Source organism: Chenopodium quinoa, unplaced genomic scaffold, assembly GCF_001683475.1.
Source record: "Chenopodium quinoa cultivar QQ74 unplaced genomic scaffold, ASM168347v1, whole genome shotgun sequence".
In the NCBI taxonomy this organism is placed as follows: Eukaryota; Viridiplantae; Streptophyta; class Magnoliopsida; order Caryophyllales; family Amaranthaceae; genus Chenopodium; species Chenopodium quinoa.
The window spans coordinates 3,342,729-3,366,903 of NW_018742959.1; the positions used below are offsets into that span (position 1 = coordinate 3,342,729).

The following is a 24,175-nucleotide window of genomic DNA, read 5'->3' on the forward strand; positions in this document are numbered from 1 at the left end:
TGGTGTGATGTGCAAAAACCAAAAATTTTTTGGCATGATGATGGGTATTTTATCATAAATTGTTGCTCAATTAGTGATAAGGATACTATTCTTTGTTCTGGTCCGCAAATGTTCATGGGAAAGCCAGCAATCATTAAACCTTGGAGTCCTAAATTTGATTTTGGTGCGGAGATTTTGAGAACTATTCCTTTGTACGTTAAGTTCCCAAACTTACCTTTATTGCTGGGGTCCTGAAACTCTTAGTCGTATTGGTAGTTTTCTTGGTGTACCAATTTGCTCTGATGAATGTACTACAAGACAACTAAGAGTTTCTTTGTTAGAGTTCTAATAGAAATTGATATTACCAAGCCATTGCCTAAGTCTATGTTTGTGGAAAGCCCCTCGAAGGAAATTCTAGAACTCAAGGTAGTTTATGAATGGACTCCACCCTTTTGCTCTAAGTGTAATAAAGTGGGCCATGATTGTTCTGTTAAAGTGCCATCAGCTCCTAAGCATTCGGTGGATGCAGCTCCCAAGTAGTCAGTAAATGCAGCTCCTAAAGTGCAGCAAGTCTGGGTTGCTAAGCCTAGTCAAGCTCCTCTTGTTGTTGATGTTGATGTTTCTGTTCATGGGCATTCTGTTATCACCCCACAGGTTCATACTTCTCAAAACTCAGATGAGGGGTGGAGAATAGTGGGAAAGAAGACAAAAAGCTAGCAAACTAGGGTCAATCAGCCTGCTTCTACCTCTAATGCTTTTGTTGCTCTATTTTCAAAGGAAATGGATGGTGCAGGTGGTTTCACGATAAATCCAAGTGGGGGTGAGGTTAATCCCCCTTTGGTGTTATGATTTACTCTATGTGGAATGTCAGGGGCCTGAATGACCCTGGCAAGGTTACCTCTGTAAGGAGGTTGCTTCATTCTCATTCAGTTGATGTTATTGGTCTTCTTGAAACAAAAATCAAATCAAAAAATGTTCTCAATTAGTAGAAGAAGTTTGGCTCTACTTGGCTTTGGATGTGCAATTATGATCATTCTCCCAAAGGGAGGATTTGTCTTGGTTGGAATGCAGATAGAGTAACTATCAATGTCTTGAAGATTCATGAACAATTTATTCATTGTAGTGTCTCTTCTAAGGGTCTTTCTACTCAAATTCATCTCACTGTTGTCTATGGGCTTCACTCTATTCATGATAGGCTTCCTATGTGGGAAGGAATTAGGAACATCTCTATTCAGCATTCTCCTTGGCTTTGTGCTGGTGACTTTAACTCTGTTCTTCATACTTCAGATAGGCTTCATGGTACTAATGTTACTGATTATGATACTAGAGATTTCCAGAGTTTGGTTGATGATTTGGACCTCACTAAGGTCAAGAGCAAAGGAGCCTTCTACTCTTGGTCAAATAAGGCTCACACTGGTCCTAGAACTCTTTCTAGGATTGATAGAGTCTTTGGTAAACAAGCTTGGCTGGCCTCTCATGGGCATGTTGAGACTGTCTATCTCCCCCCTTCTTTATCTGATCACAGTCCAGTTCTGTTGGATATTTGTTCTACCCCTGCTGTGAGAGGTAGACCTTTCAAGTTTCTAAACTGTATTGCTGATCATCCTGATTTCCTTGATACTGTTTCTCAGGCTTGGGGTTCTGGTAGTTCTGTTTGGAAGAAGCTTAATTATGTGAATTCTAGTATCAAGTCTCTTAATAGCAAGCAGTTTGGCAACATTGAGGATAAGATTAATCAAGCTAATGTTGAGCTTGCTGGAATTCAGAACTTAATGGCTCAGAATCCTAATGATTTGGATTTATATGCTAAAGAATATGATGCTATTAAGGTTGTCAAACACCGGAATGATATTCAGGAAAGCATCTTCAAACAAAAATCTAGGATCAACTGGATTAAGCTTGGAGATGGAAATTCTCATTATTTTTTCTCACTGATGAAGAATAGACAAGCAAGGAATAGAATTGACTCCATCTTTGACTCTAACCAGGTTTTGCTTAAGGATCCGGATGCTATTTCTCATGAAGTTATCTTCTTCTATAAGTCTTTTTTAGGGACTCAGGCTCCTTGGCTTCCTGATGTTGACCTTGTTACTATGAGGAGGGGTAAACAGCTTAGCTCTTTTGCTTAGAGTTATCTCATTCAACCTGTTTCTCATGCTGAAATTGATGCTGCCCTTAAGGGAATTGATAACACTAAAGCTCCTGGTGTTGATGGCTTTAACTCCTTTTTCTTTAAGAGAGCTTGGCATATTGTGAAAGATGATATTTATGCTAGTGTTATTGATTTATTTACTAAAGGGACCTTGCCTAAGCAATGGAATTGCACAACTATCACCCTTGTTCCTAAAATCCCTAATGCTTCCCATGTTAGGGATTTTAGACCTATAGCTTGTTGCATTGTGGTTTATAAGCTCATTTCTAAGGTCATAACTGCTAGACTTGTTGCTATCATTGGTGAGGTCATTGATGATGCCCAAGCAGGTTTTATTCCAGTCAAGCACATTGGTGACAATATCCTTCTTGCAACTAAATTTATCAAAGGCTATGATCACAAATTTATCTCACCTAGATGCATGGTTAAGGTGGATTTGAAGAAAGCCTATGATTCAGTTGAGTGGGGATTCTTAATTACTATTATGCAGGAGCTTGGTTTCCCTCAGAGATTTGTTAGCTGGGTCTGGACTTGTCTTACTTCTGTCTCTTATTCTGTTCTTATTAATGGTTTTCCTGCCCCTCCTTTTGAAGCTAAGAAAGGTTTAAGACAAGGTGACCCTATGTCTCCCTTTGTTTTTTCTATTCGTATGGAATACCTTTCCAGGTGCCTTGATGAGCTTAGGTTAACTCCTGATTTTAACTTTCATCCTAGGTGTGAAAAGTTAAACCTAACTCACATGATGTTTGCTGATGATCTATTGATGTTTTCTAGAGCTGATAGTGTTTCTGTGAAGCTTTTCTTCCAAGCCTTCTTGAAATTCTCGGGTGCTTCCAGGCTTTCTGCTAATCTTGATAAAAGTGAAGTCTATCTTGGAGGAGTTTCTGTTGATGTTCAGACAGAGCTGAGAGAGCTTCTTGGTGTTTCTCAAGGCACTATTCTTTTTAGGTATCTTGGGGTCCCTCTCTCTTCTAAGAAGCTTACTATTGCTCAGTGTAGGCCTTTGGTGGAGAAGGTGACTGCTAGAATCCAAGGGTGGATGGCTAAACACTTGTTCTATGCTGGGAGGCTTCAGTTGGTGAAGAGTGTATTGTTTGGTATTAAAGACATATTGGGCTCAAATTTTTATCTTGCTAAAGAAAATTCTGAAAGAGATTGAGGCTAGATTCAGGTGCTTTCTTTGGACTGGATCCTCTGCCCCTGCTAAGAAATCTTTGGTTGCTTGGAATTATGTCTGTCTTCCTAAAGTCTGTGGTGGCTGGAACTTGCTTTCTCTTCCTGAGTGGAATTAATCAGTTGTCACTAAGTTACTTTGGGATATTGCTCACAAGGCCGATAATCTTTGGGTTAAGTGGGTCCATATCTATTATTTCAAGCATAAAAATTGTTGGACCACTCCTACCCCTGCCAAATGCTCTTAGTTTTTGAAGAAGATTCTGAGTTGTAGAGATATTGTGAATGATCAAGGGGGATGGGATGGTTTCATACAGGGCAACAAGATGAAAATCAAGAAGCTTTATGCTGCTATTAGGCCTCAAGTTCCTAAGGTTCCTTGGAAGAGGGTCATTTGTCATAACTTAGCAACCCCTAAAAGTGTATTTATCTTGTGGCTAGATTTGTGGGATAGGCTTGTCAATAAGGATAGGTTGCTACATTAGCACATTTCTTGTGATCCAAGGTGTTTCTTGTGCTTGAATAGCAATGAAAGTGTTCAGCACTTATTCTTTGATTGTGAGTACTCTAGGCAGGTTTGGAACAAGGTGTTGAGTATCTTACATGTTTCCAAGCCTGTTCAGCAGTTTGGTGATGAGATTGAATGGTTGAAGAAAATCTGCAGAAGTTCCAGATTGAAAAACAAAGTGATCCATGTAGCCTTCACTGAAACAGTATATGGTATTTGGATTCAGAGGGCTTAGTTTCCAGAACCCTTCCTAGAAGGTGGGTGGAAACTTGAGCTCAGGTTGTTCTTTTCTCTTTCTCTTGAACCCTTCCTAGAAGGTGGCAGGAGATTGAGCTTGAACTGTTTGGTGGTTGGTTGGCCTGTTTTTTCAGGTCTTGTGGAGTTTGGTGTTTGTTATAACTTAGCTTTTATAGGTTGTAACTTTTCCTTTTGGTAATAAAATTTCTCATATTTTCCAAAAAAAAAAAAAAAAAAAAAAAAAAAAAGAGGGAGAAAGAATAAGCTTCTAGCTTTGAGAGTGAAAGAATAGAATAGATGATTGTTGATGATTGAAAATGGGGAAATTACGCCCCTACTTATAGAGAAAACATCTGAAACGCTTTGAAAAGAGTCAGAATTTGACTCAAAGTAAAACAAGCCTTATCGCGACTCGATAGAGCTATCATGACGCGACAAACCCTATTGTGATGGCGCAATCAGGATAAAAATCCTGTACAAAGTCTTTTTCCTAATATAATTAGGTAATTAAACTCCGTAATTATCTTAATTAAAATCAGCTTTATCGTTTTAAAACACTTGTTTTATTTCAAATTGATTCTTTATCTTTTCTAAATAATATAAAAGTACAATTATTAAGCCTAATCCTATTAGAATTAAAAATAACATTCTAGATTACTTTAGAAAATTAAAGAAATTTCTAATAATTTAGGGAATAATAATAATGGGCCCTCCACTTGATCATTGTGCTATATAAAATTGTTTTGGGCCCAATTTAGTATTTTGACCATAACTTCCTCATTAATTATTGGAATTGGGCTTATAATATATCATTGGAAAACTCCAAACCCTATCCAAATACACTATTATTGGTCCCATATGATGGAATAAACTAAATTGGTATGGATATTTTTCATCAATAAGGTACGAAAAGAAATATTTTTGAAAAAAGAAAGAAGTATTTTTTATCAAAAACAGGTGCATTACGAGAATCTCTCACATTTCACCTCGTTCAGTAATCAATGACGTAAAAGATATTTATCACTGGGTTTGGTATTTGGGGAGACACAATCAAGTGTCTACAACATCTAAAGTCACAAATGGAAGGACTCTTATTCTTATTTGATTATGAATCACTTGAGAATTAAAAATCATGCTTGATAAGGTAAGATGACCAAGTTACCTTTTAGATGAAAGGGTGAAGGAGCTATTGACCTTTTGGAAGTCATATATATGATGTGTGTGGACCAATATATAACTATTACAATTTAAAAGTGAGAATTGGCAAAGTTGGATCTCCCTTAATAATAGTGTGGTGACTTTTTTGCCCCTAAAAAAGTACTACTATTATTTTGCTCTTATTTTTGCTGCCGATGATCTGTTGGCTCCCACTAGTCTCTCTGCTAAAATGCTTAGGTGGTGTTTTATTGGCTCTTGATTACCGGGTTAGTATGGAATATTTCAAGCATTCCCCCAAACTAAAACTCCACTTTGATCATACACTTAAGCATGGTGGCGTCCAAAGGGAAGGAAGCTAGAGCAAAAGAGTCGCCAACAAGTTTTAGGAACTTGTAAACCATTCACAGGGTGTAGGTTACACCCCTTAACGATCCAAGAGATCGTCAACTCCAATAGGTCTGGAACCAAGACTGGAAGTTCAAAGATGAAGGTACAAATCCGATCTAAAAGAGAAAGAACCGGCCCTAATAACAGGCCTCTACTTTATACTTCTCGTATTCATGTGCGATTTCTGACTAACATGCAATCAATAGGTTTACCCTAAACCTGTTTAATCTATGTTGTTTGAATATTAATGCACAAAAAATACTATTATTGGCGATCACTTGAATTATAATCATGTTAACCCTAAATAAGATTATTAATTATCTTATTAAGCGTGATTACAAGTACCAATTCCTTTTAAACATTCATAAAAGGTGTGATCAAGCAATAACAATAAATAAAAATATAATGCAACATAATAATAATAATAATAATAATAATAATAATAGTAATAATTATTATTATTATTATTATTATTATTATTATTATTATTATAATACTAATAATAATAATAATAATAATCGTAATAATCATCAATAAAATAATCATGTTAAAACATAATAATAGCGAGATCCTAGTCATGATACTAACAACATTAATAACAAACCCTAGCATGTCACTAAACAATCAAAGATCAAATATATAGCCCTAGCATGATACTAACATGATATTAGGAAAGAAATAGGAAGCATTCTTTTAATCATAATTGATATTAGGAATTTTTAGTTATTACCCTAAACATGATACTAAGAAAACCATCCTAACATAATACTAGGAATCAAAATAACAATCTAAGCATGATTTCTATATCATAATTTCAATTAAACAATTTTAGTAACTTCAAGGGAAATATAATAATCAAGAAAATAAATTAAATAATTGAAATAGAGACTTGGGACTAAACCCTCAGAAATATCAAACCTTTCACGTCTAGGGCGAAGGCAACTTCGAACTTGGTTGGGTGTGTCTAGTGCTAATGTATGAGAAATTTTGTTTGTAAAAGGCTAGGCTAGAAAGAGGGAGAGAAAATCTAGAAATTCTAGGTGAGAGTTGGTTAGCATCGGTGATTTGAAAAAGGGGAGATATGACCTCTATTTATAGAGAAAAAAGAGGGTCGAAGAATAAGAAAAGAATCTGAATTCGAATCGAAATAAAACTCGATGGACAACAGTTTTTTGCGGAGTTTGTTTTTATTATATCTTTTGATCCAGAAGACCAAATAAAGCATATAATATGTCTTTGGAAAGAACCTGAAGTCTACTTTTCAACCCAATTAGAATCAGATAAAAAAACATTTGTAGATAAAAAGATATATCTGAAATAGTAGAACAGTTTCAGTTTTGGATAGAGTTTCACATTCCAATCATATCTTTTTCGTTATAGCTTGGATTTAATATTATAATATATCATTGGAAATATAATTTCAAAATTTATCCAACTATATAAAATTTGGATAAAGATTGTGAGGCACGAAAATAATATTTGAATATATTCCACTTCGTACAAAATAAGGATTCTTAAAAGGAGTAGTTTTATTTAATTTCAAACATTTTGAAACATAATTATCAATCCTAACTCCATTAGGATTTATGATAACCTTCTAGAATATTCTAGAAGACTATAATCAATCCTAATTGCATTAGGAATGATAAATCATAATAGGCCCTCCTCTAGATCATTGAGCCGCATATAAAGATCAAACCGGGCCCAATTTAGTATTTTGGCCATAGCTTCCTCATTATTCATCGGAATTGGGTTTATAATATATCGTTGGAAATGTTTTTTCAAGACCCATACAACTACACTATTATTGGACCCATATCATGGACCAAAATAAACTAGAATGTACGTTTTTCATAAATAGGGTAAGAAAAGAAATATTTTAAAAAACTGAAAGAATAGATACTTTAATAAAAACATCCTCATCATACTTTTCACACTATCGCTTTGTTCGATAATCAAATGACATGAATGGTATTCATCACTGGGTTTGGTTTTGGGGAGACATATTTGGGTGTCTATAGGAGCCCCCACTTTGACTGAGTTTGGAGAAACGCAAGTTTCGAAAACAAAAGTCAAAGTATCAATAGGGATGGAGAATGATTCAGAACGTTCTGCGATCCTAAATCGTTCTTGTAACGCCGATACCTGCAAACTACCATTAGTTAAATAGATAAAAGTTAAGAAACGCGTATCTTGCACTGTCGAGCACACGTCTCTTTAGTAACCGATTTGTTGTGTTTGCAGTTGTGACAACTTTCCACAAGCTAGGGAACACCATCTTGTTGTTTTGATGTTCACTCGTCTCTGAGAAATAGAGCTTTTTTTTATATGTTCACGCGTCTCTAAACAAAAGAGCTTTGACATGTCCACGTGTCTATGAACAAAAGAGCTTTGATGATATGTGAACGCGTCTTTGAACAAAAGAGCTTTGATGGTATGTCAACGCGTCTCTGAACAAAGAGCTTTTTGAATGATATGATACTTGAATGTTTGTTGCGATCGTTCGGTTGGCTGCGAACAGGAGCTTTACTGAATAGTTGTATCCTGTAAAAATCAAAAGATTGTCAAAAGACTTTGCTAGTGCTTTTCTTAGGGTTGACCTAAGGCTTGATTTTTTTTCTTAGGGTTGACCTAAGGTGATTGACTCAACGTGACTGGCTGACTTGAGGTTGACTCAACGTGACTGACAGACTTGAGGTTGACTCAACATGACTGACTGACTTGAGGTTGACCCAAGGTGAATTGACACGTGTGACTCATGGCTCGTGTGTGCGTTGTATTGTGATGTGCTTGACTCAAAATGCGAAAAAGAAAAAAAATTCCGTCATTTTTGTGGAGGGTACCGACTTTCTCCCAAAAAAGAAAGACGCGAAGAAAGCAAGAAGAGAATTTTTTGAAGGTGCATGTTGAATGAGCTTAGCTAAGTATATGCGTTTGATGTTGTCTCTCATGGTGCAAAGGTTAATTCATCCTAGGCTATCCTAGTTGACTCAATAATGAAAGTATGCAGGTAACTTAGGCACGGAGGCTAAGCACTTCATACTTCGTGATGCGATAACGATTACAAGTGATGAGTTATTTTGATATGACAAGGCATGCTTCAGCGTTATGTTAAGATTTCATGACAAAGGGTTCCTAAGGGAAGTATATTTGGTCATGTATCCGTGATGTGTGTGATAGTGACACTAAAGTTAGGCCGCAAGGGCTAAGTTTATGGAAAAGTTTATAGAGAAGAGTTAAAAAATGGTGACTCTTAGGCTAGGTAAGCTAATGATGTAAGGATCAAGCCCCCAAGTCTAGCTCTAAGTAGATAGGGATGAGCATAGGATATCCCTTGATGTGATCATGATGTGTGAATGTGAATGTATTTTTATTACGGTCACACCTCGAAGTATGGTTTCCTACGTATCCGTTAGGAATCAGACCGAACGTAGCTCTAGCCGAACCTCGCACAAGTGTGTATACCTCAAAAAGGTCTTTTGAAGGGTTGTAACGTGGTTAGGCTAAAGGTTGAAGAAGAAAGGGATAAAGGCTCAAGACCCTAGATAAGCCCCCAAGGTGTGCAACCTTTCTTTTGAAACTTTATATTTTTATGCTTGAGGCTTTTAAATTTTTTTTTAGCTCTCTTTTCTATTGTTTTGCTTTTGCATTTATTAATTTTGAACTTTTGTTTTTATAAGTGTGGGCAATCCCGATCATGCGGTCTGTCACTCACTTGGCATTCATGTTTCTCAGGCACGGTACTGAGCACTCGATAAGAAACGCAATCTGAGACGTGTTCATATGAAAGACATTTTCATATCAAAGAAATTGGAACACTTGCCTTTTTGTACACTTTTATTATTTTTTTGCTTATTTTTTGCTACTTCAATCTTTTGATGTCACTCAAGCTTTTTATGAAATTGAAAATTGCATAAGTTGCACACCATCCCATCCCAAAGGTTAGGTAGATATATGGGTTGAAAAATGAAAGACGAGGCTCAAAGTGGTTTATCAAAAAAGGATTGTATATTTGAAAGGTGAAAGGTGATATGATGTGGCTAAAAGGGGTGCCTTAAATCATTGGTATACCTTGTGCTTAGTTTGACATGGATTTTTTTTCCTTTTTTTTTTTTTTTTGCAATGCAATGATCATATGTAAGGAAATAAATGCTCATTTTATTTGAAAAGGTGAAGGGTAAAAATCAAACTTTAAGAATAAATTCTAGGAGGATGAAGGGTTCCTATGCTAGACTTATTGGGGTAGGGTTTGAAAAAAGAAGAAGAAAGCATGAAATCTTGGTGAGAAACTTGCCTTATGCATTTGTTTCATCATTACCCTCATTTTTTTTTGTTTATCACATGACTCAAACTCGATTCAACATGCATGGATGGAAGAAAGTAGGAAGAATGAAGGTTGTGATATGGAGAAAGCATGTAGAGAATGAAAAGATGATGTAGATGAAGAGATATGAAAAAATTTGGAATATAATGTACCCCCAACTCAAATGATGGAAAAAACCGACTCACGCATGAAACTAAGACATGGTCATAGTGTGAAAAGAGTATGTAAAAAGTGTGTGCTAAGACTAGTGAATGTAGGTAACATTTTATGACTCGTGTCATGACCATGTGGCTAGACTATGTGACTAGACTCGAACAAAGACTAAGTTAAGACTTCACGTATATGCATTAAACTGGACAGGCTGTGGTTTTTTAGTCATAACTTTTTATCTATGACTCTGATTGGGATGAAACCAATGCCAAATTAAAGATAAAACTTGGGGCAACAGATCCAAAGGTTTTAAGACTCTTAAATCTTTCTAAAATTACAGCTATGACCAAGACAAGTTGACGCTTGTGCAGTATACCGGAATAAAAATCCGAGTTGACTTAAAGGAACTATAACTCGATTTAAGGTATATTTTATTATCTCAAATTAATTATTTAGTTAATTAAGAAAATTCCTTTAGTCATTAATTAGTTTATTTAGACTTAATAACAAATCATACAAACGGTTAGGAAAAACACATAGAGTATGCACAAAAAATAATGCACAAATAGTCAAGTAGGCACAATATGATGCAATGAGTTTGCAACCTAACAATGGCTCTAGTTCTCTAAAGTTTGGGATATGGGTTAGTCAAAGAGGGTCCATGGTTATGATTCCGGATGCACCACGCAAAATCCTTACCTTTGGAAGGGTTGGCGCGAGTTGATGGGACCCCGCGAGTTAAACTCGCTTCCATGGTTTGGTGAATTCAACATTCTCGGATGTACCCTTTATTGCTCAGAGCGTTCAATTACGTAGATGGAGCATAAATTCCCAGAGGGTTATGTCCATATGTAGAACACATATGGGTTTCAGAAAAGTGAGAAAAACTCAATCAGGAAGTAGAATCGAGCCAACAGTGCTAGAACTGGTCGAAATTAGTTATCATATTTCTGGCTCGGTATTGAAAGAACACAGCCACAGCCAACAAAGACTGTCGCCGCAATATAGTCGTGTCGCCTGAAAACAGAATTTTCGCTTGGCGAAAGAGCCATATCATCGGCGACGGGCTCTGTTTGCTAGACGCCAGTTCCTACATGCCTCAGCAGCTTTCTGTGTTCGATAACATTTTCTAGTTTTTCGCAGCATTATTTCGATTCTAGTTGTGAAAGATATTCCTCAAATTTTCTACGTGTAAAAAATCCTATGTTTTTAACTCATTACGGATGGTCTTTCCAATGAGATATTTTTTATGCATATGACAATAATGTTAATCAAAATTACGCACATAACATACTTAGAACTTTTTGAGTCTCATCCACTCATTTTAAATCATTGCCGAAATAAATTTCAGGAATTAAAATAGAAATCCTCCCCATAGGAGTCGCCAAAAAACTGTAGGGAATATTTCAAGCATTACCCCAAACTTGAACCCCACTGTGATCATACACTTAAGCATGTGGCGTCCAAAGGGAAGGAAGCTAGAGCAAAAGAGTCGCCAACAAGTTTTAGGAACTTGTAAACCGTTCACAGGGTGAAGGTTACACCCCTTAACGATCCAAGAGATTGTCAACTCCAATAAGTCTGGAACCAAGACTGGAAATTCGGGGATGCAGGTACAAATCCAATCAAAAAGAGAAAAAACCTGCCCTAATAATAGGCCTCTACTTTATTCTTCTCGTATTCATGTGCGATTTCTGACTTACATGCAATCAATAGGTTTACCCTAAACCTGTTTAATCTATGTTGGTTGAATATTAATGCACAAATAAAACTATTATTGGTGATCACTTGAATTATAATCATAATAACCCTAAACAAGATTATTAATTATCTTATTAAGCGTGATTACAAGTACCAATTCCCTTTAAACATGCATAAAAGGTGTGATCAAGCAATAACAATAAATAAAAAGATAAAGCAACATAATAATAATAATCGTAAAAATCATCATAAAATAACAATCTAAGCATGATACTAAAAAAATCATCCTAACATGATACTAGGAATCAAAATAACAATCTAAGCATGATTTCTATATTATAATTTCAATTAAACAATTAAAGTACTTACTTGGATGTCTAGTATCTCTTTCTAATAACAAAATACACACGTTAGTAACTTCAAGGGAAATATAATAATGAAGAAAATAATTAAATAATTGAAATAGAGACTTGGGACTAAACCCTCAGAAATATCAAACCTTTCACGTCTAGGGTGAAGGCAACTTCGAACTTGGTTGGGTGTGTCTAGTGCTAATGTATGAGGAATTTTGTTTGTAAAAGGCTAGGCTAGAAAGAGGGAGAGAAAATCAAGAAATTCTAGATGAGAGTTGGTTAGCATTGGTGATTTGAAAAAGGGGAGATATAACCTCTATTTATAGAGAAAAAAGAGGGTCGAAGAATAAGAAAAGAATCTGAATTCGAATCGAAATAAAACTCGATGGACAGCAGTTTTTGCGGATTTTGTTTTTATCATATCTTTTTATCCATAAGTCCAAATAAGGCATATAATTTTTCGTTGGAAAGCACCTGAAGTCTACTTTACAACCCAATTGAATCATATTAAAATAATTTGTAGATAAAAAGATATGACCAAAATAGTGGAACGGTTTCAGTTTTGGATAGAGTTTCAGATTCCATTCATATCTTTTTCGTAATAGCTTGGATTTAATATTCTAATATATCTTTGGAAATATAATTTCAAAATCTATCCAACCATATAAATTTGGAAAAATATTATGAGGCGCGAAAATAATATTTGAATATATTTCACTTCGTACAAAACAAGGATTTTTAAAAGGAGTAGTTTTATTCAATTTCAAACTCTTTGAAACATAATTATCAATCCTAACTCCATTAGGACTTAAGAGAACTTTCTAGAATATTCTAGAAAAAAAGTTTCAATCCTAATTGCATTAGGAATGATAAATCATAATAGACCCTCCTCTAGATCATTGGGCCGCATATAAAGATCAAACTGGGCTCAGTTTAGTATTTTGGCCATAACTTTCTCATTATTCATCGGAATGGGCTTATAATATATCGTTGGAAAGGTTTTTTCAAGACCCATTCAACTACACTATTATTGGACCCATATCATGGACATTTCACACTTTTTCTTTGTTCGATAATCAAATGACATGAAAGGTATTCATCACTTGGTTTGGTTTTGGGCAGACACATTTGGGTGTCTACAAGGTTGCTAACTTAGTTTTCTTGGTTGTGGACAGGTGGCGGCTTGCATGCACAGATGATTTCACTTTATGGTGTCCTGCATGTACAGAGGAATAAGGATGTATTAGGATTAGGAATGTTGTAGGAATTTGTGGTGTTAAATTTTGTTTAACACTGGATTATTTTATTGTGTTGTAAGGAGTGTATTTAAGTGTCAAAATTTAACAATTACCTGTCATAATATTTGTTGTGTTACATTGTAATTTTTAGCTAGCTGATGGTGTTAAAATTCAAGAAGATTTAGTTTAGATTGATTTGTTTAGTTTGTAATATTTCGCATTTTAAATTTTGCAAAATCGAAAGTTGATACTTTTCACTGTATGTTGGATTTTTGTGCTAGAGGGATTTAGTTTGGATTAGTTTGTTTGGTTTATGGTGATTGGCCTACAGATTGTGCTAAATTAATGCTGATGATTAGTGCACATATAATATGCTGCTTTTAGGTAGATTGTACAATATTTTAAGGGATTGGCAAATACAAATATTGTCATGAGCTTAGTTGTCGTTTATTTAATCACTTTGTTTAGTTTGGAAGGATATGAATTGGACATTGTGCTTAATTTTAAGCTACATTTGTGTTTGTAATTAGTGAACATTTAGCTTGATGGCTTTATTTGCTAATTGTGTTGAATTTATGTGGTAGAGGATTAAGCCTAATTGTGGCTTAAAGTTGTTGGTTCCTTGTGTTTTGGAAGGTGCTGCTATGCTCAGATTATGATCAGGCGTGCTAGAAGTTACCAATGTCTTTTCTATTAATTTTTAAGGTTTATTGTGTTAGGTTTGACATTCAAAGGCTGGGGATGTGATTTGGCCGGTTTGATCTGCTAGAGTCAGCCTAAAACCCAGCAGTTGCTCCCTTTTTCCATTGGTTTTGTGGGTGTTTTTGTATTAGTAATGATAAAAATATTCTATCCCTTTAATTTTTTTTACTGTTAGAGACTTTTGCTCTAGGAGTCTTTGTGGTCTTCTAAGAGGCTTTGGTATGCAGAGCTCTTTTTTTTGGCTAATTTTGAAACAAAAAATTAAAAAACAAAAGGAAAAAAAATTGGGTTTATAAATAGGGTCTACATTCAAGGAGTGAGGGCATGGAGAAAGGAAGGAAGGAACATTCTACAAGGTTGGAGCATACATTGACGTTGAGGTACAATTTTAAACTTAATTGCTTTTAAGTTAAGACTATATGATCAACAAACTTTATTATTTTGCGGTTGAGCTGTAATTTCAAGTTTGCTTTCAAGTAAGATTCCATGATTAAAAAACTTCTCTATTTTACGAGCTCATTGTTCACATTCTCATTGCTTCAGTTGGATTACTTAAATGGACATACCGAATGTGTCTTCTGCTGGTTTGGTGTGCAACTTATGCTGCCTTTGTTTGCTGGTGAAGTATTGCAGGCTTCTTTTCCTTTGCTGCTGAAGTAAGCTTCTTGAGTTTTGGTTATCTTGTCTGACCCTCTATATACTAAAAAAATGCTCTTCTTGGTTGCTTCTATTCTAGTTTGGTGGTCATCTATGTAGATTGTGGGCTTTATTTTGAATGTTGTATTTGTGTTTCCTTTTGAGGATTCAGCTTGTGAGCACTGATGTTTCTCTGTATGTTTCTTTTTTATATTAGCTTCAATTGTTTTGTCTTTCAGAAGAGAAGTGTTCTTGTAAGTGTCACTTTAGTCATTTTAATTCCATGATACTTTGTTTGTGTGCAGCATATTTTCCACATTTTCATGGTTTTTTAGTGTGGTAGAAAATTATGATTATTTGTGCAGTTTGTAGTTCATATTAGAGATTTAAATGTTGTGAATTACGTAATATTAGATGCTCCTTCATGAATATGGTTAGTTTTGCCATTTTGATTTTTTATGCTTGCTTTCTACTTTTGCTAACTGTAACAGTTACATAGCTTGCGTGATTATATCTTCATTTCTGATTTTGAGATTTTTGCTTGAATGCAACATCTTTTATATTTTTACATTGTTTATTACTATGATAAAGTATTGTGGTCTAGTCAACAGTTTGTGGTTCATGTCGAGGAATTCTCTCTAGATGTTTAGTCGATTTAGGCAGGTAGTTTGGTCTTGTTTACTTGTAGTTTAGAGCTTTGCTTCTCTACTTTCATATATATGATTGTTTGTGTTAGGATGCATGTTAAAGGCATGGGTTGTGTGATTAGTCTCTTAAGGTATGCATGTGGCTGGGTTCATCCTACAACCATAAGAGCCTTTGACTTAGGAAGAAGGTTTTCCTTTGGATTTTATGTTGGCTTGGGCAGGTAGGTTAGTCTTGTTTACTTGTGGTTGAGGACTTGGGTGTTCTGCTTTCCTTATACGTGGTTTTTGCTGTTAGGATGTACATTAGAGGCATGAACGTGTTATTGTGTTGCTTGTTCATACGAACATGTGATGGACAATCGCTCTCGGGATATATCCAATTCCTATTAGTGTTTGCTGAACCAGGTCGTGGCATGTTTGGAACTACCAGCTCCTCTTTACACTCTGTCTGTGAATGGTGGGAATTCTGTTGAGCTACACCTTGATAGAGGTGACGTGTTAGGGACCTATGTGTACAATGGCGGCCCACCTGATACCCTCAAAGCCACAATTGAAAAAGCATCTAAGCAAGCTGTAATGGGGCTGAGGGCTAAATTTGGTGTCCAGGTTGATGACCTCCTAAGTGAAAGGATTGGCAAGCTAGAGCACTGTGAATTCTTGTATGAGATGAAGAGTTTGGGTTTGGAATCTATTGAAAAGCCTAATGGGAAGGCACCTGTGAGGTGGCCTTCTAACCCAATAAAGAAGCGTGCTACTAAGTATGTCTGCGTTGTTTACCAAGATGTTCTGCGCACTTTGGCTGCTAAACCTGGAGCCCGTGTCTCATCAGTTGAGGTTATGCAGATAGTTGGTAAGAAGTGCAATGCTTGGCTTACAAAATGCATTCCACTCACTTCTGATGGCCTAGAGTGTGTATACAGTTCATTGGATGGGAAATGCAAGACTGTTGCCTGAGATGCGACAAAGAAAGGAGTTAGTTTCTGACGAGGGGAAAACTAGGTCGTTATCTAATCTTCCCTCGGTCAAACTAAATTTATAAACACTTAACAAACCCTAATACGATTATAGAGGCAAGTCAAGGGTCGAACCCAAAGGAACGGTAATGTTCAAGCACTTTTAATTATGCGCCTAAGTTAGGTCGAAGACGAAGGTAAGAGAGAATACTAACAACTAACAAAACAAGTAACCAAGGAAATAAAACACTAGGAACGGGGATCAACAAGTAATCATGTCAATTGCAACAACTTGGGAAGAGCATGCCAATCAAAGGTTGTGAGGACTAATGATAAGAGCAATCAATAGGAATCAAAGAGCTATCTCCTAATTGTTAAGCTAGGGTTCACTATGAATAACAAACTAAGAGAATCTCAATCAAAACCAATCGATAATTGCAATTCCTAAATCAATTGTTCATGTCAATAGCAATTACAATGCAATCTAGCATAATTCTCAAGGCCTAATTGAATTACACACATGCAAACCTTCACTAATCACTTTAATCTCAACAATCAATCAACACAATTTCCAAATTAATCACAATAAATCAATCATACAAGTTTCACCCAATTCCTAGCCAAACAACTATTCAAGAATCGTCATCAATCAACTAACAACTATGGAAATCAAGAATCAACAAAATATCAAGAACAATTATACTAATCAAGCATCAAACATCAAAATTAAACCAAACAAACATGAAATTAAACAAAACAATAAGGTGAGATAGAGTTAAGAATGCTCATTGGTAATAGAGAAGATCTTGAACACAATTGTCACCCTTGTATTTTCAATCTCTCAATCCCATTGAAATCCTTCACTTTCTCTCTCTAAAACTACTCCTAATCTAGCCTAATCTAGAGAGAGAAGCTCTCAACCTAAGAGAGAAAACTATTCTAAGACTAAGAATTATGTGAATGAATGATAATAATAACCCCCAAAAACAATCTATAAACAAAAGGAGAAAAGAAACTTAAAATCGTAAAAGACCCAGAAGTCCGCGCCCTCAGAGAAATCGGTCGCGCCCGCGGACACCCCGGAAGCCGCGCCCGCAGACAAAGCCCGAGCCCACGGGGCCAAGGCCCGCGCCAGCGGAAAGCCCGCGGCCAGCCCGTGGAGAGTTACTGCCCAAAATGGCAGAAATGGGTTACGGCAGATTTGCAGGGCCAACTTTGGAAGGCTTTAACTCACGATCTAGGAATCTATGAAGGCCTGAAACCTATCATTGGAAAGCTCTTCAAGTCTAGTTTCTAACCCAACTTGAACCACCTCAATCCAATCTGCAGACCTCAAGATATGGCCGAAACAATGCACAAAGGTCCTTTTTGATACTTTGTAAGCCTTCATTTTCCTTTATTTTTTTGGATTGGCTTGACTTGCGTGCTTGGCTTCCCTAACTTGGCTCCGTTAAATTCCTTGAGTTCACTTGAGCTCCCTCCTTGATGATTAAATCCCGAGAAGCTCGACACACCTACAAAACAAGTCAAACAAACGGAGAAGCGAGGGAAAAAGCCGAGAAATGAATAAAATAATAAGAAAACCACTAAAAGCACGCATTTCTCTAAACTAACACACAAACACGCAAATCAAGCATTATTCCCTAAAAACACGACATAAACGACTAAAAACAAGCATAGAAATATAAAGAAAACATAGTCTAAAGGTGTCATAAATGGCACGGATCAAATTCCCCCAAGCTAAACTTTTGCTCGTCCTCGAGCAAAATAAAATCCAACCCAAGGGAAAAATGATGAATTTATTCAATCAAATAAAGAAACAAGAAAGATAGAGGATGAGAATATACACTAACTCACTTTCGTAGGAATCACAGTCAATTTTAGCAACTAAAGACAAGCCATTTAAACACCTAGATCGCCCTAGAGGACGAGTGATGCTCTCATAAAGGTTTCCTAATAGATTAAACCATAACTCTCATAATAATACAAACAAGGCAAATCATAAAGAAGGAAATCAAAAGAAAAGAAGAGCAAACACATGTTCATGGAAGGACTTTTTAAAATGTACAAGCACAAATGAATGCAAATCTTTCTAAATAAGTAAGGGAGTGCACGCTCCAAGATACCTAAGGTTGATTGAAACATAAATATGCTGAGACTAGGAACTAGTTATCACACTCCACTTTCATCCCAAACAGTATTACCGTGTTCCCCCTATTAATCTCATATCTCCCCTTAGTGAGCGTCTCATAGATTCCACGAAGGAACCGGAAAAAGATCAAATTTTTTGCTTACTCGACATCTTGTCTTCGCATCCCCTTTCCTTAGGCTATAACCCATGATTCCCTCCACCGATGAATGACTCAACCCCTAGGTCAAAAGGTCTTCCCAAAGGTTGTAACGTAAGTTAAAAAGGGTTAAGGTAGGCTAAATATAAAATTTTGTGGTTAACCTAAATTGTGAAGCAAAGATTGCGCATTTCTTTACACCATAACCAAGTAATCACCAAACAAAAATACCAACACCCCCAAGCTTATTCAAAGTTAAGATCACAAACATATACACAAAAAGCGTGAGAACGCTTCCCCCTTAGCTTAAATGGAGCATTGTCCTCAATGCTAAAAAAGGAAGAATACTCAAATAAAATATTTTTGCATTTTTCACTTTTTTTTTTTTATAATCCTTTATTAGTGCTTTGCCCTCGCCTCTTTTAAATTTGAACGACTTTTTAAACTTTGCACTTGCTTTGTCCTTGCCTTTTTTACTTTGGACGACTTTTTCACTTATTCACTTGCCATTATTCACAAAATATACACAACACAAACTTGCTTTCAAGAGAACCAAATATCCTAACTCCTCCACTGCAAACTCCAACAATAATGAACAATTGCTTCACAAAAACCAAGAATGAAAATGAAAATGAAACAAAAGGCTCAAGAGCTAAATACGTGGCTTGAAAATAAGGGGAAAAGGCTCAAAGGGTTAGCAAGTAGGCAAATGTAAACCCAAAAATTGAAGAAAATGAAAACTATCCTAGAAAAGAAAAAGTACCACCCCGAAAAGATGCCTTTGTCCTCCCTAGATGGTTCAGTCACGGTCTTAGGAATCATACGTTAAGATTCAAGATTAGGTTTGCGAAAGTCAAGGATCCACGCCACTCATGCAAGAAAATGTTGAAAGCTCGAGAAAGTATGAATCTCACATGGTTGTAGCAAAAACTCACTAAGGTTGTCAAATCGAAGATAGGGAGCAACTACCAACATGCCACAAACAAGTAGAATCCGGTTTCATGATCCCCCTAGTTCTAGACAACTACCTTAGCATACTTTATCCTAGAATCAACCAAAGTATCTCAAACCGTGCACACCACTACCATTTAGGAAGAAAAGCATTCAAGTATACAAGTCCAAATGTTATTATGTCCAAAGCAAGAACAAAACAAAACACAATACAATTTTTCCTTGATAGAAACAAAAATATTTTTGGAGTATTTCAAAATATGAGAACATGGAAAAACATATACAAAGGTGCATGACATATATGAATCAACATTCCACCAAACATGATAGAATACCCTCCCCCAAGCTTGAATGAGACAACATGCTCAAACATAAATTAAATATTCCACGGGAGGGGAAAACAAGGAGATTAATCCAATCAAACCAACATATGTCCAACAAGTCATCATCCACTAGAGAAAGAGCAAGGAAGGATATTATCGGATATTAGGTGGGTGAAAATACCCGCAAATGACCCAATTTTAACCTTTCAAAGCTAACAACCTCTAATATTGAATCTTGCCTTCTATATGCTAGCAAATGTGGTGCCAATCTTCCTTGATTCTTGATCCAAATAGAAGCACCAAAGTATATCAAGTCATGTACCTAGAAAAAGGAACACAAATATTTCCATGAGAGAAAATCTATTCTAAAAAGAAAAGAAAATGAAAGCAATAAAACACGGGTTACTTCCCGAGGAAGGCTTGCTTAAGGTCCAAGCTTGACCGCTCTAGAAAATAATAATTCAACGCGCGCAAGAGCTTGTCAAATGCACTACTACACATTTCATAGGAGATAAGGTAGGCAAATGACACGAAGAGTACGTGCAACAAGGATAGTGCACGCAAATGAGGAGAGAGATGCCAAGAAAAGGAAGAGGAAGAATCAAAAGAAAATTCAACAAAATATGAAGAAAAAGAAAAAGAAGGCAAACTCTCCTCAAAATATTTTTGGGTGGCAACATCACCCTTTTCCTCAATTGGGGACAAATGAGCTTCATACAAATCATCATAGACAAAAGGGTCCCCAATAGGCTCATTAACAAAAGAAGGGAGGGAAATAGGAGTGTAAGGGATATGGTTGAATCTTCTTGAAAAAGGGGTATGAGAAAAGAGAAAAGGGGTTATGGTCTCACAAATGAACTTTTTCTCACCACCATGCCTCAAATCACCAATAAGAGCATGGAAATCAATCATAGAGTCCTCAAAAGAAGAACACTCATGATATCCATCTCCCTCAAACATCCACCCTCTAAGAGGAACAACATAATCCCCTCCATCACAACTATGCACAACAACTCCATCAACAACTTTAAAGCCCAAGGTCTCAAAACCATGCATGAATGGATGCAAATTCATTTCAAACTCATCTCTCTCCCATAAAGCATCCTCAATGAACTCATTTAAAAGGGTATGGGTTTTCTTTTGACTCTCAAATAATGCATTGGTCATAACCTCAATCGAGTCGAAATACTCATGGATAGAAGAGTCACAAATATGCACATGAGACTCATCAAGATGGGAAAGAGGGTTAGAAATTTCAATATCAACACTCTCTTCATTCTCAACTCCTTCACCATCACTCAAATGCTCACCAATGGGATCCTCACACTCTCTTGGTTGCTCAAAATCATCATCATCATCCTCAACACACACATTAAATTGGGATTTATCACAAACAAGCATCAAGGATGACAATTGGCTTTCTAACTCTTCTCCTCTTCTCTTTTCCTCCTCAATACGCTCCTCATTCTTTTTCATTATCTCTAATTGACCTCTCATAGAATTAAGAATCATCTCCTTACTAGGCCCAAACTCATTATCAAGCTCAATGCGCCTAATTTGACACTCAAATGTATCAACAAGAGATTCTAAAGATGTAGAAGGTTGAGGCTCAACAAGAGAAGAAGAAGTACAACCAAGATTGGAAGAATCAACATTAAGATCATGAGCATATACATCACATTGGGGAGTGGGGGCACAATTTATAACATGAGATTCATCATTAAGGGAATAAAGCACATCACAAGAAGGCATGGTAAATAATGAAGAATATTGAAACACACCATTAGCATCAACTTGAGCTTGCACTTCATTATCATGAACAAAAGGAGAAATAAAGTTGAAATCATGTGTTCTAGGTTCACTTAAGGGATCATGTGACAAATCATGGGAATTCATGCTAATATTATAAAAATCAAGACATTGCACATCAATATTAGAATTATGAATACCCCTATTATAAACATCCCTAGCAAACCAAACATAAAAATCCCAAGCATCATCAATTGACAATGCTTTAAATTCACCATTATGCATGTATTCAACTCCATCCCTAGTTTGCTCATTCAAACCAAAATAGCAAATCTCACAAGCCTCTCAAAGACTACAACAATTATAGTCCAAAAATCCCTCAAGTCTATTGAAATATTCACAAAAAGACTCATTGTCAAATTGAAGAAACGAGAAATATGCCATTTTTATACAAAACAAACAAAAATCAAATAAAAGAAAAGTATATACAAAGACCTATAGTCAAGCAATAAAAAACACTCAAACATAGACACTGTTCCCCAGCAACTGTGCCATTTTGACGAGGGGAAAACTAGGTCGTTATCTAATCTTCTGAAGGTTCAATGGGCACTCAAGAGGGGGGGGTGAATTGAGTGTTAAGTAATCGTTAGCGATTTTTGCTTCTTTTCGGATTATGTGTAAGGAACCAGTTGTGCTGGTTCCCTTATGCAGCGGGATAAAACAAAGCAATAAAGAACACCACAGATTTAACGAGGTTCAGCCAACTCTGGCCTACGTCCTCCTATCCTAAGTCCTTTATTAATCTACTCCGAAAAATAAAGACAAAGAACACTCTACTGTTTCCCTACTCCGGGAACCAGTAAACCCCACACTCTACTCCGAATGTGCTCTAAACTTACCCTCGTAAGTTCCTAGTGTGTTTGAACTCACAAACACTCACCAAGTCTTCAACCCCTCTGTCAAAGACTTAATACAAGATCAAGAACTCTCTAATGATCTAACTCTCAAAAGTCAAATAGAGAAAAACGTTAAAACACTATTATGCTCTTGTGTATCACTTAATAATTGAATTAGTGCTTTTAGCTCTCAAAAATAAAACTCTATTAAAATGCGTGAGAGCCGTATCTGATTGTTCAGAATAAGATGTATTTTATAGGTTAGTTAGCTAAACCCTAGTTACCTTAAATCATGCATATAAGATATATACGATTTATGGTAAGTATTTATCTTAATTGATTTGATCACAAGATAAAATCAATTTAAGATAAAATACTTCCTAGTTTTTAGCTAACCAAAAATATCATCTTTATTCTTAGCTCCTTGGATATATTTTAAATCAATATTTTTCGGAAAATATCTTTTTATAAAATCTTTGTAAAAACGGCAGCTTGAATAATCTGTTCAGTTAACCTGGTTCCCTGGCCTGGTTCCCTGAACTGAATATGTTATGAAATTTGTTCCAAACCTTGTACCAAATTTCATAACGATATTTAATATACTAAAAGCACTTTATATACTCAATTATATAAGTTATACTACGGAGCATTTACATGAAGTTCCTAAATAACTCTTTGAGTGTAGTCTTCCCTCATGCATTCGTTAAGTCTTGAAAGCTTCCATGAATGAACTCAATTATTGACCAAAGGACCTTCCTTTAAGTTGATCGAAAATTCTTTCAAGCTTCCAGTCTTAGAAATCAACTTAGATACTGCACATTCAACAAAGTTAATGTACAATACTAAATAAGTAACTGCCTTTCATAAAAGCAGTTTGATAAAACAGTTTATACTGGTTTCCTACCAGTGCATAGCTCATTCATCATCTAACTGTTCCCTGTATAAAGATAAGTTAGTTCAACAAATATCTCATATAAGTAATAACTTATCTAGGGAAACAGTGTTCTATTTTAGCTGGTTCCCCCAACTGTATTGAACACTTTCAAAGACCTGTTTCCCTTAGCTGTTTGTCATCATTCAAAACTATCAATCAAAACCTAAGGGACTCAACAAATTCCCCCTTTTTGATGATGACAAACATTTGAAGTTTCTGCACCTGTGAACATACTCAAAAGAAAGTAGTCAAAAACTTCAAGGACTCAAGACTCAATGGAACAAGTCAGTTAAGCCAACTGGTTCCCTAAACAGAAACAGAAAATAAAATAAAGTCAAAGTAAAAGTAAAAAGACTCAAAAACGACTCAATCTAAACTAGTAAAGACTATAGGCTTCAACTTCAACTATTTTCCCCCTTTTGGCATCATTAAAAAGATATGCAAAAGTAGCCTCTTATGCATAAAGTAACGTGCTAAACCATCCAATGGCATCAACCATTATACAAATAAAGTGCTGCAAAAGAAGGTCAGATTAGTCAAAGTAAAGCCATGCCAACAATAAAGATCATAGTTTAATACAAACCATCAAAAGTAAACGATAGAGCCCAAATCCATATCAAAACAAATTCATGGATTGGGAGGAATAAAAACAGTCCAACAGAATCAGTTATTCAGAATATAATATAATAAAGGTAGGCTAAATGAAAAAGAAAACAGATTCAATCATCATCATCAT

At 35.9% G+C, this 24,175-nt stretch overlaps 1 protein-coding gene across 1 annotated transcript; it reads left to right on the top strand.

Moving 5' to 3' along the window:
- The first annotated feature begins 995 nt into the window (after positions 1–995).
- Positions 996–16,299, top strand: LOC110728715. The gene is made up of 6 exons (XM_021908359.1): positions 996–2,082; positions 2,278–3,218; positions 3,271–3,378; positions 3,622–3,678; positions 3,880–4,017; positions 15,751–16,299. The coding sequence occupies exons 1-6, from the start codon at positions 996–998 to the stop codon at positions 16,297–16,299; spliced, it is 2,880 nt and encodes a 959-aa protein (XP_021764051.1).
- The last annotated feature ends 7,876 nt before the right edge of the window (positions 16,300–24,175 follow it).